At 39.7% G+C, this 15768-nt stretch overlaps 1 protein-coding gene across 1 annotated transcript in view; it reads right to left on the bottom strand.

The window, feature by feature from the left end:
• The window catches only part of grin1b (glutamate receptor, ionotropic, N-methyl D-aspartate 1b), a 64362-nt gene extending 48859 nt beyond the window's left edge, over positions 1–15503 (bottom strand). The window contains 4 exon segments of the mRNA XM_028577663.1: positions 3231–3407; positions 6704–6838; positions 11248–11504; positions 15089–15503. Coding sequence (XP_028433464.1) covers positions 3231–3407; positions 6704–6838; positions 11248–11504; position 15089 — 570 coding nt within the window. The 5' untranslated portion in view covers positions 15090–15503.
• Positions 15504–15768: the final 265 nt, after the last annotated feature.

Below are 15768 nucleotides of genomic sequence, written 5' to 3'. Positions count from 1 at the left end.
AAATGTCCGTATTTTACGAGTTCAGAGTGAGAACGGGTTGGACAGATACATGGAAAGAGAGACACACAGAGAGAGACAGAACTGAAGAAAAAAAAGTACATTTATTTTTAATGTTAAAAGATGAAAGAAAAAAAACATAAAATGATAAGAAAATCAACTAAAACTCCACCAAGATGGCACAAAAAATATTTCAATAACAGAAAAGGTTTTTAGAAATGAAATTAGTTCCAAAATATGACAAAAATCAAGGGACACAAGAACTTTTTTAAAAGCTGAAGTTCACCGGAAAACAGTAAAAATGTTCAGAAATTCAGAAAGAAAGAGGCCTCTATTAAACATCTACATGCACATTGGTGTATTCAGGAGGTTCAGGTTTATATATATATATATATATATATATATATATATATATATATATATATATATATATATATATATATATATATATATATATATATATATATATATATATAAAAAATCAGTGGAGTTTTAGGTGTGTTTGATTTGATGTGGACATCTCAGCCTCTGTCACTTGTCAGATTCCAGTTTCTGACTAAAAAACATTCTTGGTGGAGATATAAAAAAAAAAAGAATAAAGAAAAGAGAGTGATGAAAGAGAAGCTGCTTTGGAGCATCTAGCATAAAGAATATAAAAGCCAGGATGATAATGGAGGAATGAAGAAGGGACAAAGGAGCGATGAAGGAGGGATGATGGAGGGAGGATGGAGGGATGAAGGAGGGATGATGAGAGATGATGAGAGATGATGAGGGATGATGGAGGGATGATGAAGGGATGATGGAGGGATGAAGGAGGGATGATGAAGGGATGATGGAGGGATGATTGAGGGATATACAGAGAGCAGTTTCAGTTCTATCGACGTATTGATCAGATAATGTGACAAACCCCAGAGCCAATAAGTCATCAATGTTTTGAGGACATATTTAGAGGAATGCGTACACATTCACAGACTGAGATACAGTTTCACTAACACATTTACAAATAGTAACTACAATACAGATCACAATACTAAATGTAGTCAGAATCTTTTATTTTTATGTTGTTTTGTTAGCTTATTAACTTGAAACTGGCAGTGGCTGACACAGGGTTAGTTGTTGCGAAACATACAATAATATTTGCTAGTTCTGATTGTCAAATCTCTGCCACCATTTTAAGAAAAAGTCAAACCTAACGTGCAAAATACCGATATGTAGCTCCACCTGGCTTCTCCTCTGTTAGGCCCTTGTTTCGCTGTAGCGTTATGCTAATGATATGCTAATAGACGGAGTTGGCTCTTTAGGTATGTGGTGTATGAAACGCTGGCTGTCTGAATCCGTGTTTTTTTTTTTTATGTCTTTGGTTTACTGCAGATCCAATGTGTAAATTTGAAAAACACCATATGGACTTGTTAAGAAGGTTAACAAAGTTTTTAAAAAAAACATCCTATCAAAAAGAGTTCAGGCAGCAGAACTTTATGTCAGAATGGAGCTTTATATACATCATCTTTATCATGGGGCACGCTAAGGAGCTAAACTCTTCATCACCTGTGTGTGTGTGTGTGTGTGTGTGTGTGTGTGTGTGTGTGTGTGTGTGTGTGTGTGTGCGTGCAGTTTTTAGTACTTTGCCAGGTGTTTATATGTCTACGGACTGATTGTGGTCATTTTCTGCAAAGTTCCTAATGAGACTGTCTCTCGTTTATCCTAGAAGCTCCTATCACTTTCATCAAAGCAGAAATAATAGAGACGCATTTGACCTGATGAAACTTTATGGTACATTTTATCATACATGTTCTGACAATACATATTATTTCCTACTGTGGTTAATTAAATTAAAAACCACATCTCATACATATACATATATTATATTGCATATTATGTAAACATGTACTTGTATGTGTGCTTTATTCATTCTTTGGTTGAATCTAGTTTTACATTGTTTGTTGCATGTTTGTGTAACTTTTCTGATATGTCATGTTCTTGACTTTATAAAATAAATGTTTATTTTGTAATCATAAGTAAAGTTTTTTTTTATTTAGCTAAAGCATCTCCCGAGGGAAACCCTGTTGAGGTAACAGCGGGTGTTTCCGTCTGCTGCTGCTGCTGCTGCTGACGGATTATAATCTGCCCTGCAGTTCGCAGTCACTTCTCAATAAAATCATGTCTGTCAGTCAGTTAGTCGACACCTGAACTTTAAATCAGCTGCTAAACTGCACAAACCTGTTTCAGTTATTTAGAAACAATACACATCTTTATGCCTAGTGCTTCCTCAGACATTCACTCATATTCCACAAGACACTCTCGGGACTTTATCTTCCATATTGACGGACTTCCTTTATAAGGATAGTTTGGATCATTTGAGGAGGGGTTGTAAGCCAATGTATGAGCTACAGTAGATGGCTGTTAGCATGCCCCCAGTTTGGAGAAGCAGGCAGGAGTACCGACAAGGAGGCTAAGCAATGTACTGCTGGGCTGGGGGCAACAGCTAAACTGTATTTTAGCCACCTAAAAATCAGTTAAGTGTACGCTATGTGTAACATTTTTTACCACTTTACCATACTGTCAGACAGCCCTTTCTGATGGGGAACTGAAGCCGTTATCTATGCCACCAGACTTATTGGACAAAAACAGTAATTTTCCTTTACAGAACATGGGAGTTGCTGGTCTACTTCTGCCTCTATCAGTTTGTTTGTGTTATTGTGTGACTTTGGTGTTAATAAAAAAAAAAATAGAGTAGAAGTTGGAAATTAACAATATGAAATTACTTTATCAAACAAAAACAACTAACACATCAAAGGTTTTCCATCTCGATTGGTTTTAGAACCGAACATGACTTTTTTAAATTGGTGAATGTTTCATAATAAAGCTCTGTGTCGTGCAGTTTCATGACTCCACGTTTTAAAAGAGATGAAACGGTTTAAAGAAATGAAACTGCAGTCTGACGATGAAGGGGTGAACTGATGAGACCACGCACGTGTGCGTGCGCACACACACACACACACACACACACACACACACAGACACACACACACGCACACACACACACACAGACACACACACATACAAGCTCATTGTCATGCAGTGACCAACACCCACACACACACCTGGATTAGAACGTAGCACATACACATTGTTACATAAAGAAACAAGAAGGTCAGCACACGCGTGCCCTCACACTGACTGAGTGTGCTGTGTATGGATACATGTATACGTATATAGGTGTGTTTTTAGCTAACCTTGGTCTCTCGCTCCTCCAGCAGCGTCTCCAGTCTCTTCTGAGCGGCTCGTCCTTCGTGGTCGTCACTGACGATGAGGATGATGTGGTTCCACCTGAACTCTCTCATAAGGTCGAACCAGACATGAGCCTGGTGGGAGTACGGAGGCACTGTCCTCAGGAACGACAAGTGGATGCTCTGAGGAAGAGGAGGAAGAGAGTGTTAGTCCTGATATCAAAGCACTTAACTGTAAACCGTGAACTGTGACAAACGATGGGTGGAAGCTCAGTGTTCAGCTCAGAAACCTGCCGATTGTTGAAAGGAAACTGGTGTTACAGTAAACAGACAGACGTGTCGACCGTATGTACAGAATCACACGAGGGAAGACAGGGAATGTTTTTTTGTTTGTAATTTGACTGAACTGACCCTTTAACCATTTCACCTCTATAGGAAATCTCAGTAGAGCGATCAGCTGCTACTGCTGCTGGTGTTAAAATAAAACACACCCTCGCTTCACCTGACTGATAAACATGTAAATATTTCATTACTATTCTAAATCCTATGGAACAAACTGAAGAGTAAATGGAGCGTGGTTCATATTCTGGGATATTCTGATGACACTTATTTCATCAATATTGTAAAAAGTGAGAGAGACTGAGTGGTTTCCAGTTCAGTCACATATCTGAGAGAGTCTCTGAACTGGGACAAACTGGACTAAATATTCTACAACCTGCACTTAATGGAGCCTGAAGGCAACACAGGAGAGTCTTGCCATATACGTACAACTGAACTCTCTGTTACACAAACACCATATAATACTTTGTATTCTTTATTCTATCTATTCAACAATATAAACAAAATCAAATGTTAATTTTATTACAAAATACTAAAACAGAAATAAGTGAGATCACATGATCAGAATATTCTGTAAAATGAGTCCAGACAGTAAATATGTTGAAGAAGAAGAAGCTGTTTCATGGAGAAACGTTCAAATGGACGACAGCCTTAAAGGATGATTCTGCTGTTATTCTATATTTCTGTCATTGTCATTAAATCTCATGTTCAGACCACAGACATTATATAAAATGGACCAACAGATTGCGTTGCTCTGGACGGAGACCAGTGAAGGATATTAGAAGCACTTTTCCGGTGATGGCTGAGCGTTACTGCGCAGCCTCCAACTGAGAGAGACAACGTAAATGTGATGTGAGCAACCTGTCTGAAAGTTGTAAGTCTTCTGGTAGCTGTGCCAAGAAAAATCTCAATCATTCCCAATCTTACAGGTTAGTTATTGCTAACTAAAATGCTAGTTAACATTAATAATTAAACTTTTAACAGCTAATGTAAGTCCAAACTGCCTGGGAACTTCTCCTGTACTATATGGTAATTCCTGTACTATGCGACAGTAAGTCGCGTGGTTATGACACAATCGTTAGCCTATTTTTATAAAAATGTCTGCTACAGAGCCATAATGTGAGGTACAAGGTAATGGAGCCTTTTATACATTGTCGTGTTTCTTTAGAAATAAACAATGGACAAATAGAGTCTTTAAATGCTTCAGATGTAAAGTTATTCGCTGTCAAAATGAACGGCAGTCAATGGGATGCTAACGGCGGGTGAGGGCATTTATTTTGACAAGCTGTTGTGTAACGAGGACTATCTCACATTCACACACATTACATTTTTTGTCAAGCTTCACATTGATTTATATTTAAAATTGTATTCAGGGCTATACATTCATAATGTTCGGGGTTAAGCACTGAAAAATTACCTGCTGCAACCAACGCCTGTTACTATAGTAACTCCAAAGTGCACGCCTAAGGCGAACGAGGAGAGGGAGGGAGAGCTGCTGTGCTGCTGCCAGAGGAGCCGCTGACTGAGTCTGAAAGGGTCTGAAAATTCCCAAAGTTGGCAACTGTTAGTGTGTGTGTGTGTGTGTGTGTGTGTGTGTGTGTGTGTGTGTGCGTGTTTGTGCCTGAGCGTGTGTGGATAGCTATGTTTGCCACAAGATTCAGTGGTTGTTCAAGCTCATAATTCATATTGATATTAAATATTTTGGCAGTAAAAAAAAAAAGACCTGAGGCTATAGCCCAACAGCCAGGCCCTAAACACGCCCCTGTTGTGCCTGCCCAGTGCTCTCCTCTCTGCCACTTTTGTACTATTTTAAATTAAACAATCGATAGTGGACTATGGTGGGTGCCATCCAGCCAGGCCTTATCTTTTTCACTGACCGATGAGTCTACTCTGGTGCATCTGTGTTTGCCATGATGGACAATAAAGACTCAGCTCAACTGATTAAGTAGAAGGAGGTTTAGGAACTTGAAGAAATGATTGTAAGTCATAAAGATTAGTTGGATTCACAGGTACACCTAAATTGCAGGAACGTCTGTCTGTGTGTGTGTGTGTATGTGTGTGTGTGTGTGTGTTATGCGCATATCTCTAGAACCGTTAGTCCGATGGATTTCAAACTTGACAGGTGTCTTGCTACAGGCACAGTAAGTACAGTGCCAAATTTGACTTTTTTTGGATTAGAAATGCAAAAGATATCGTTAAATATATATCGGTAAAAGAAGCGCACATTGGCTTTTGCCGCCTTTGACTCTTTTCCTGATCCAACGTTAGCTACATGATTGCTGGATATACCAAACTTCACTTTCCTGGAGCACAGGCGGATAGCTGAAAGGAACATCGCGACTGTTGTGTGGAATAAGGTTGGCGAAAAAAAGGCGCTATACGCTTTTCCGTGTCTATTTTTTTGCTAAGAAGAAACTCAACAAAAAGCCATTTGCCAACATTAAATATCAAACTATATAGTATTAAGTTGCTGGGAGCTGTAAATTCACCACTTCTAACCAGAGGCAGAATATAAAGTAATCTCAGAGATTATTCCTTCACAGCGCTGTGCAATACGAGAAAATCTCAGAGCTGAAACGGGCAGACACAGCACTTTTCATCAGATTCACCCCGGGTTAATTAAGTATACTGCTAACTAAATCCCCCCGCGAATCAAATCCCCTACTTCACCATTAACTGTCAAGCCAGTAAACATGTATGGAAATTAACACCTCTGCTAAAATGTTAAATTCGTTAACAATCTCTCTCTCTTTCTCTCTGTCCGCACACACACACATGATTACATTCTGTATCTGCAGCGTTCTCTGTCAGGTAAATCAGTAAGTTAGTAGTATGGTATACAGGGGAGTTGCATATGAAGTGGTTTGGGGTCCTTCTGTAAGTAATTTTGGGGTAGCCTACAATTTGGTTTTGATGAATTCTACAAGCAGCAATACCACAGGCCAAGCAATCGGCCCGTTCCAAACAGGCACATTTTCATAAGAAAATACAGAGGAAATATTACAGGACCCAGGAGAAAGCCCTGATGAACACCACCCTAAAGAAACATTTGCAACTAAACAGGTTATACTTTTAAAACTATGAACATCGTTCTGTGAGACTCAGGAAGCTACAGATGTCAGAACAGTAAATCAGGTTACCTTGTCAGAGTAGATGGACATGCGTGTCGTCAGGCCGACCACTGGGATTCGGTAGAAACCAGCGGTGTAGGAGACGGGTGTCGGGGTGAGGTGGTCATTGGACTGAGAGGGGTGACTGACCAGGATCGCATACACCTGCAGAAGGAGTAGAAGAAAAAGAAGATGACATGAGGGTTTGTTTCCAAACTGTCTTATCGTCTGAAACTAGATTTGTTTCCGGTTATATTGTATCTTAAATTAAATAACCATATGTAGTAGTGAAATGTAACTACATGTAGTACATTTACGTTACCACTGTATTTAAGTACACGTGAGGTACTTGTACTTTAATTGAGTCTTTACACTTCTACTCTACTGCATAACCCTAACCCTAACCCACTTTGGGATCTGGGTAATTGTGACATAATTTTAGAGTATTTAAAATATTTTTTTACAAACCAAACAATCAATCAATTATGGAGAAAATAATCAGCAGATTACAGTTATCCATAATAACAATAATCATTAGTTAATATATTAAAATGAGATCCACCTCAACCAACTACAACAGTAAAATCCTGCTTTCACGTTAATGCACGAGTAACACATTTTATACTTAATACTACCATCATTTTATTATTTATTCCTTTAGCTGAAGAAACCTTTTTATAATATTTGATTAAAGAAACTAAAATCAGTCAAGTTCTAATCCCCATAAATTATTTCAAGTTCTTTATTTGTCATTTACACAACAAGCAGTCTTTGATCTCAGGCTCCACCAACAATGCTCATTAAATATGTTAACAAAGGAAAACAATACAAGTAAAAATGAGAATCTAAAACATAAAATAGTGCAGTTAAAATATAGGGATAAAATACATATTATAAAATATCATAAATATAATATACAGTAGGCTACCAGTCAAACGTTTGTGGTAGATAGTATAGATAATAGATAATTGCAAACTGAATTAACTGTAATGTCGCATATTTTGGATTCATTAATGTACCAGACTGAAATGTGAAATAATTTCTAAATCAGACATGTAGAGAAGCAGTCTGCAGAGAGAGAGAGAGAGAGAGAGAGAGAGAGAGAGAGAGAGAGAGTGAGAGTGAGAGTGTGTGTCTGTCTGTGTGTGTGTGTGTGTGTGTGTGTGTGTGTGTGTGTGTGTGTTGCTGTCTTTATAATCCGTCCATCTCTCCTCTGGGAGGATGGATGGATTATATCTCCGTTTCTGCATAGAGAGAGGATGTTAATCTCTCTCCACGTCCATCTCTCTCTGTCTCTTTCTGGCTCTCTCTCTCTCTAACTGTCTCTTTCTCTGATTCTCTCTCTCTCTCTCTCTCTCTCTCTCTCTCTCTCTCTCTTTCTCTCTCTCTCTCTCTCTCTCTCTCTCTCTTTCTCTACAACAAAGCGTCTGTCCGGCACTTCAACGCCATGTTGGCCTCATTTCTTCTCCAAAGGAAACACGGTACTAAAGGATGTTGAATGTGAAAACATCTTTTCTCAGCTCGGCTTTCTGTTTCTGCGTTCAATTGTTTTAAGGATTCATACTTTTCCCCGAGAAACAAAACGATTTCTATCCCGGAACAGAAGCCCACTATTCTGGGAATCCAGTGAAATTTCCTTGAATTTAAAATTTAACTTCAGTAACAGTCAAAAGGCATTGGTTATATTTCAGACAACACTAAATGCAACAAGGAGAAATGTGTTTTGTTAGCCATATTAAGATGGTCGAGCTTACAGTAGATGAATCTGGTTGGCCAAAAGGAAGTTATCGTTGTGCTGCTGAGTTTTGCATCCATGCCCACTTCCTTTGCCTCCAGGATGTAAAGGACTTGTAAATTTCGTGATACATATATTTCACAAAAACAGTATACATGTATTTGTACTTATCAGCCTATTTGGTTTTTCCTGTTTTTCTCATTATATTTCACGTGAATCAAAATAGTTTGGATGTATTCCCGGGAGACCCAGATTAAAACACATCCCAGAGTAAACCCTAGTTTGTAGGGTTTGTTGTTGTTATGTCCCGACTTTATCTTTAGTTTATTGTTAAATTCCTCAAAAAACAACAAAACCTGCTAATAAAAAAACACCACCTGATAAGTGAATTATATTTTGTGTGTCAAATTATTCATTCCAATTCCAGGGTTTACTTTGTTGTTCTTGTTATTGCTGTTAAGCTCCTGTCAATGAAACTCAACACTTCCTACAAAAATAAAAGTCTCCCAGTGGCTCAAGGAGCATAAATCCTCTCTTTACTGGCAGGCTTTTAATGTGAAATGTCTACATTTGCCAGGTGAGACATTATGGGAACTCCACTTCCCTTAATATGTTTCAGGCTTTCATTGGTGACCTGGTTGCTATTATTTGAGACTAATAATTATAATAATAATAATCACGATATTAATAATATGTTTTTATCGTCACGTCAGTCAGACTGTTGATCGATTGTCTCAGCTTAAAGGGTAACTACCAATTTTTCTTTCAACCTGCGCCCCATTTCTCCATGCATTTATGTCTAATAGACTGATGTGACCAAAAATCTTTGAATTTGGTCCAGTATTGAGCGAGATCGCAATTGCTTTTTGTCCAATAAGTGATTTTATTTTGTGCTCCTGACAGGCTCAGATGGTTACTAAAAGTGTCTGACAACATTATCGATCTCAGGACGTGACTTGTTGTCCGTAGACAGCAGTGTGGAGAGAGAAACGCGAGACGAGAAAAAGGCGTTCAGGTAGTCTGTTGTCATGGAGTAGGCTACAGAAGTTATAGGCTCCTTTAAAGATTTTAAATGTCAATATTGAATATTGAATCAATGCTCAATATTGAAATGATTTCGACAGTGTGGATGAGGTCGTCATAATTGGATGGCCGCCCGTATTCATTTGAGCCAGAGTAGGCTACATTCTTTGGATGAAGTAAACAGATAAAGAGCGGGCGAGGGGAGGGGGAGAGAGAGAGGCTGCAGCTGCTCAGTGTTTCGTGCGTTCAATAGGCTATAATACTGTACATCCATGGTTTTGTGTTATCTAAAAGATTTTCAATAAAAACAATGGTTCCTATTTGCTCATGTCTCACAGCCCTGTTGATTAGAGGGGGGAATCCTGACATGGGGACACAGCGTTGTGTCCGCGGTATATCACTGGACACATCCAGACCACAGATCATATCTGGCAGCAACAGGTCCCACTCCTGACAACGTATTCTTTGGGTATCTTTTGGGGCACAGCACCCACGGGAGCACTACCAATATCCCGAGTCTCGCAGCCCTACAGCCGTTGCTTCCCCCTCCTCCGTCCGCTGCCTCTCACTCTCTCTTCATCCGTAAGGTTGTAGCCTACTCTGGCTCAAATGAATAGCCTACATGTGGTCATCGAACTATAACCCCCTCATCCACATTGTCGAAATCATTTCAATATTGAGCATTGATTAAATATTCAATATTGACATTCAAAATCTTTTAGATAACAGGAGCCTATAATTTCTGTAGCCTATGCCGAAAAAACAGACTACCTGAACGCCTTTTTCTTGTCTCGCGTTTCACTCTCCACACCGCTGTCTGACAAAAAGTCACGTCTTGTGATCGATAATGTTGTCAGACACTTTTATAATAATCTGAGCCAGTAACAACAACAAAAAAAATCAAAGCAAGGCTCCACAATTGCCCCATTAGGTTACATTATAGCTCTGTAATACTGGACCAAATTCAAAGATTTTTGGTCACATCAGTCTGCATGGAGAAATGGGGCCTGGTTGAAAAAAAAACGGTAGTTACCCTTAAGGAAAAATGTGACACCTACATTTAGCAACAGGGCAGGTAGAACTACATTACCCACATTCCTCCTGTAATGACTCCTTTTTTCTCCAACACATTTAATTTCTCTGTTCATCCCTCCTTCACTCAATGTCTCTTTACTTTCTTCTTCCCTTCATCTTCCATTAACACTCACTCATAATGATGAAAGTGATGTCTTCAGGTCTATAAAAAGAAACTCACCTCAGAGACACATTTAACCTGTGATGAGGCATCGTCTCCGGCAGCAGCTCAAATGATCTGATCACTAATTAATGTTAATTGAGTAAGAAACTTGATGAAACAAATTAAACTTGTCAGTTTGTGTCTGTAACCTGACCAAAGATCATCTGTGAGGAAAGAAGCTCCACTTTGTCACACCACCGACCATTTCTGTAGTTTAACAACTGCAACCGAGTGAGACGACTTCTCTCTAGATGATCTCACGTTTCAGGACACACGTCATCCTCCAGCAGTTAGATGTGATTCATATCAGATCAATCATTTAAACTGATTACATCAATAGTTTTGAATCAGTTCAACATTTATTTGTTTGAGAGTAAGATGAGAAGATTGATACCTCTCTCACGATTCTATACCAAGAAGAGGATTTCACTGAATATTAAATTGTTCCTTCAAATGACGTTAACAAAAAGGAATTTTCCCTTTTAATGTTTCCCTTTAACTTTAAACTAAATATAAACATGAAACCAGGTTAAAGATGAGCTGAGGAGTCAGGTGACAGGATGAGCAGAGCGCCCTCACCTGGTTGGAGATGAGGTCCTCGCAGACGGACAGAGCCATCTGGATGGCGTTGGGTTTGTGTGTGACGGAGATGGCGTTCATCTTGAACTTCTCTTTACCATACAGAGTGTTGGCCTGGCTCACCGCCTCCTTGAACACCTGCTCGTAGCGTTTATGACTCAGCACTGCACCGATGTTTACCAGCCGGGGCTCGCAACCACCGCGAGCAACCGAACAGCACTGCAGCACGGTGAGGAGGAGCACGCCACGCAGCTCCACTGAGGAGGAGAAGGAGGAAGAGAGGAAGGTTAGAACTAGAGCTTTCAGTCTTCCTCTATAATACCATTCAAATTTAATTTGTTATTTTTTTAAATATTCGAATAATATTCATATATTTAATGCCCATATGCAGCCTGTTATTATACGTTCTGTCCACTAGAGGGCCTTCCAACATTAGCCTGGCCTTGAAGGGGACCTACGTCATGGCGCATTGCATTTCTGGCACACCGCTCTCTGTTTACATTATGTTCCACCACGCACACAGCGACAAACAAAAATCAACAGAGAACTCTGTAATGAAACATTATCTAACAAGTGTATTGAAGCGGCTGTCGTAAAGGCTAACGTTGCTCAGTTAGCATAATAAAATCATGTTAGAAAGCACAGCTGAAACGATTTGTCATAAACTAAGTAACAATAGTGTTAGCCACGATGCTAACGGCATTGATAACTAGCTAAGCCAAACGGTGCTGTCACTACTTAAAGTTATGTTAAAACTATTTCTCATCCTTCTTCCGATTTCCAGCAGCAGCCTGTCACTACCCCCTGTACTAACGTTACTTGGTACGTAACATTAGCTCACAATGCCTTGTGTTCCTCACTCCCGTAACTTATTGTTCATCAGACATGACATGAGAAGAGGGAGATTAGCTAACGTTAGCCAACCTATTCATTAAAAAAAAGTACAAAGTGTAGCTCCTGTGGCGCCATTTTGATGCTAACAAGCCATCAGTTCCCCCTCCCCCGCCCCCCCCCATTAGCATCCCATTGACTGCCATTCATTTTGACGTCACTTTGACAGCAAATAACTTTACATCTTAAGCGTTTAAAGACTTTATTCGTCCATTGTTTATTTCTAAAGAAACACAACAATGTATAAAAGGCTCCATTACCTTGTAGCTCACGTTATGGCTCCGTAGCAGACGTTTTTGTAAAAATAGGCTAACGATTGTGTCATAACAAGGCGACTTACTGTCTCATAGTAGAGGAATTCCCGTACAGTACAGGAGAAGCTCGCAGGCAGTTTTGACTTGCATTAGCTGTTTAGTTTAATTACTAATGTTAACTAGCATTTTAGTTAGCAATAATTAGCCTGTACCCATGTTATCTCCTTAGATATATCTATGCTTTCTGTCTGTAAGATTGGGAATGATTGAGATTTCTCTTGGCACAGCTACCAGAAGACTTACAACTTTCAGACAGGTTGCTCACGTCACATCTACATCGGCAAGCTCAGTTTCCTGCTGCGCAGTAACGCTCAGCCATCACCGGAAAAGTGCTTCTTACAGCCTTCACTGGTCTCCATCCAGAGCAATTGGATCTGTTGGGCCATTTATTTTACTGTCTATGTGTTAGCCACAGAGCTAACTGTGGCAACTTCAGCACAGGCTCACTAACTTGGGCTGACCTATAAAGTGGACCAGCTGTTCTCATTATACTGCAAGCTGCTCCTCCAAGTTTTGCTTTAGTGAATCAACAGTGACAACTACCATATATAATTGCCTTGTCTAAGCTTTATGCAAAAAATTGCATAATGATGTCATTAATATGCAAATAAGCATATGGCGTCATTTGTGCCTAAGTGCTCTAAAAACCCAGGGAAAACCTGTATGGGTTGTATTAGAGGGTAGGAATAAACAACCCCTCTGAATCTATTAGGAGAATCAGAGGTTTGTTTAATAAAAGAGGCTCAAAACAACCGCTCACATCAGCCCGTCCCAGACAATGACCGTATGGGTTGATCATGCAAGCAGCTCATAATGACCCACAATTGTTTCTTGTTAGGCGATGACCTCTCTTGGCTGTAGTAATTATCGCGAGAGCAAACAAGATATTTACATAAATTCGATAGCTGCAAACTTGTAAAGCAAAATTTGCTCATCTAAACAAACATCCAAAACGTATGGATCCGTGTATTATTATTATAATACACGGTTATTAATAATACAATTATTCATAATAAAGTTTGAGGGCCATGGTAATTACTGGCGTTTCCCGGGAGAAACAACAAAACGGGAGGGAGCCGGGAGATGGCCTTTAAAAACGGGAAAAACCCAGGAAAAATGGGGGTGTTGACAGATATGCCCCAAAGTGTATTAACAGCTGTATTAGTCTGATAATCTCTGTGTGTAAACCAGTTTATACTTTGACAGAGGAGCCTCAATAAAACTGGATGGTGGCCATTGATGTATATATATAAAAAAAACGACAGCATTCGAGGCAGAGCCCCGTTCATTCCAATGAGAGTTGCTCAGTGGCGCATAAAGACAAAAAAAGTTCAACTTCTGCATCAGTGCTGCGCACTAGGCCTATGAGGCCAATAATGCAGCCCCACTAGAGACCTCCGCTGTCCGAGCCGGCTACTTCCGATTTAGCGCAGAGGCTAACTTCAATAGGGATTAAATGATTTAAAGCAAAATTTCCCGCTTCGGTCCCCCTACAGGTTGGGAGCGGAATTGTCCATGTCTCATTCGAACTACAGATCCACTACCCGATCCGGCAAACTTGCATAATATAATGTAATGGACAATTCCGCTTCCAACCTATAGGGGACCAAAAGTTCTCTAGTGTTGCTTTAATAGTGCAGATTTATAATAGACATTCCAAATGTTATTGGACCGAATGGATCAAGTTCTGATAGTGAAACGAGTCATTTTACGGTGGTTGCTCAAAAAATAAATTCCACTGATTCACAGACGTCTCTTTCGCCATAAGTCTATGGGGGGGAAGTATTTTGGGCCCCATTGCATCATGTAATGGACATGGGAGTTGTAATTCCACTGCTTGGCTGCTATGTCAAATTGGCTTCAAAACCTGGCGCACTTCCTGGGGGCCTGATGGTGATGCACAGCTAATAAGCTACGATAGCTTCCTCCATTTTGGACTCTCTGTCCAATCTGAGGTCAGCAAACCACCAAAGTTGAACTTGACATGAAATATTCACCTGCAAATGAAGCCTTGTAAATGTCGATGTTTTAAAAACTAACACACCTGTCCATCATTTTGCGAGTGACAGCAAAGTAAGGCCACGCCCACCAACAACATACTTTTACTTGTGGATCACTGATTGGTTCTTAAACAAACTTTATTCCCTCAGTATTCTGACTTTAATCTGAGTATATGAGGAAATCCAAACTCTTATGTAACTTCTCAGTGTTATGATGTTTACATTTTTATTTCTCACTTAAACAATTAATATCACAACTCAGTTTTCCATTTCCTTTAATGTATCTGGCTGAAGATTATATAACTATTATTTATAGCCTATCTCTAATTTAAAGAGAATGTAGCCTAATCTACAAAGAGCAGAGGAAGAATAAAATCGTTGGCAAGATGTTCAAAAGAGGATGAATTCACATGAAATGGTCAAATTCTGAGGAGAAGTATATAGTCATGCAGAAGATTTCATGCATTTATTTTATTTTTTACACAAAAACGTGTCGAGTTTTATTCAAAAGGAGAGGTGATATCGAGGGACTGATCATTAATCCACGAATGAATGGAATTAATTAGGCTATGTTAAATTAATTACAGAAAGACAGATCAGATATAGGCTAAATAAATGTCATACATTGTGACTTACTGTTTACAGCCGGTTCTGGCTTCTCCTGCAGGTTTTTAAAATTAAAAACCGATAATTGTTCAGCCTCACGGGTCAGAATTCCGTTACAAAACTGCGTCGTTCAGTCGGTCTCCTGTTGATTTCACCGTCTGTGATTTATTTAAATCACGGTGATCACTCCCAGCGTTCCCAGTAGCCTATCAGCCCGGTACCGTAAGCTTTTCCTCCTCCGGTTCTGTCCGGTGACTCGGGTCTTTCAGGTTAAAAGGTGTTAGTTTTTAATTAGGCTAATAAATCAAATGTTTAACCGTTGGAAATTGCCGGTGGCGTTTTGTTTTCGTTCCGTGCCCTCACCGTTTCACATCAAAGGTGAAGGGGAAAATCCTCATTTCTTCTTTGATGGATAAAATGTTTTTCATTCACAGTTTAAACGACAAACCCGGTTGACATTGTTGATACCGTCTCGCGCCTCGTCCTGTTGATTCACCGTGTCGTTTCATTCAACAGGGAAAAACAAAAAAATTGAAATATTTGTCTTTTCTTTTCTAATGAATCATCAGTTCATATTTTAAATGTTGTCTCCGGTAGTCCGGTGTCTGTTGATGCTCGCGGACTTCCAGATGACCTGAAGCTCGCGAGCCCGCGGTCCGTCCTTGGATCCTGACACTCGCTCCCGCGCGCTCACACACGGAGGGGAGAGA

The sequence above is a fragment of the Perca flavescens genome, chromosome 5, assembly GCF_004354835.1.
Source record: "Perca flavescens isolate YP-PL-M2 chromosome 5, PFLA_1.0, whole genome shotgun sequence".
Taxonomy (NCBI): Eukaryota; Metazoa; Chordata; class Actinopteri; order Perciformes; family Percidae; genus Perca; species Perca flavescens.
This window is presented reverse-complemented; position numbering and strand designations above follow the sequence as displayed.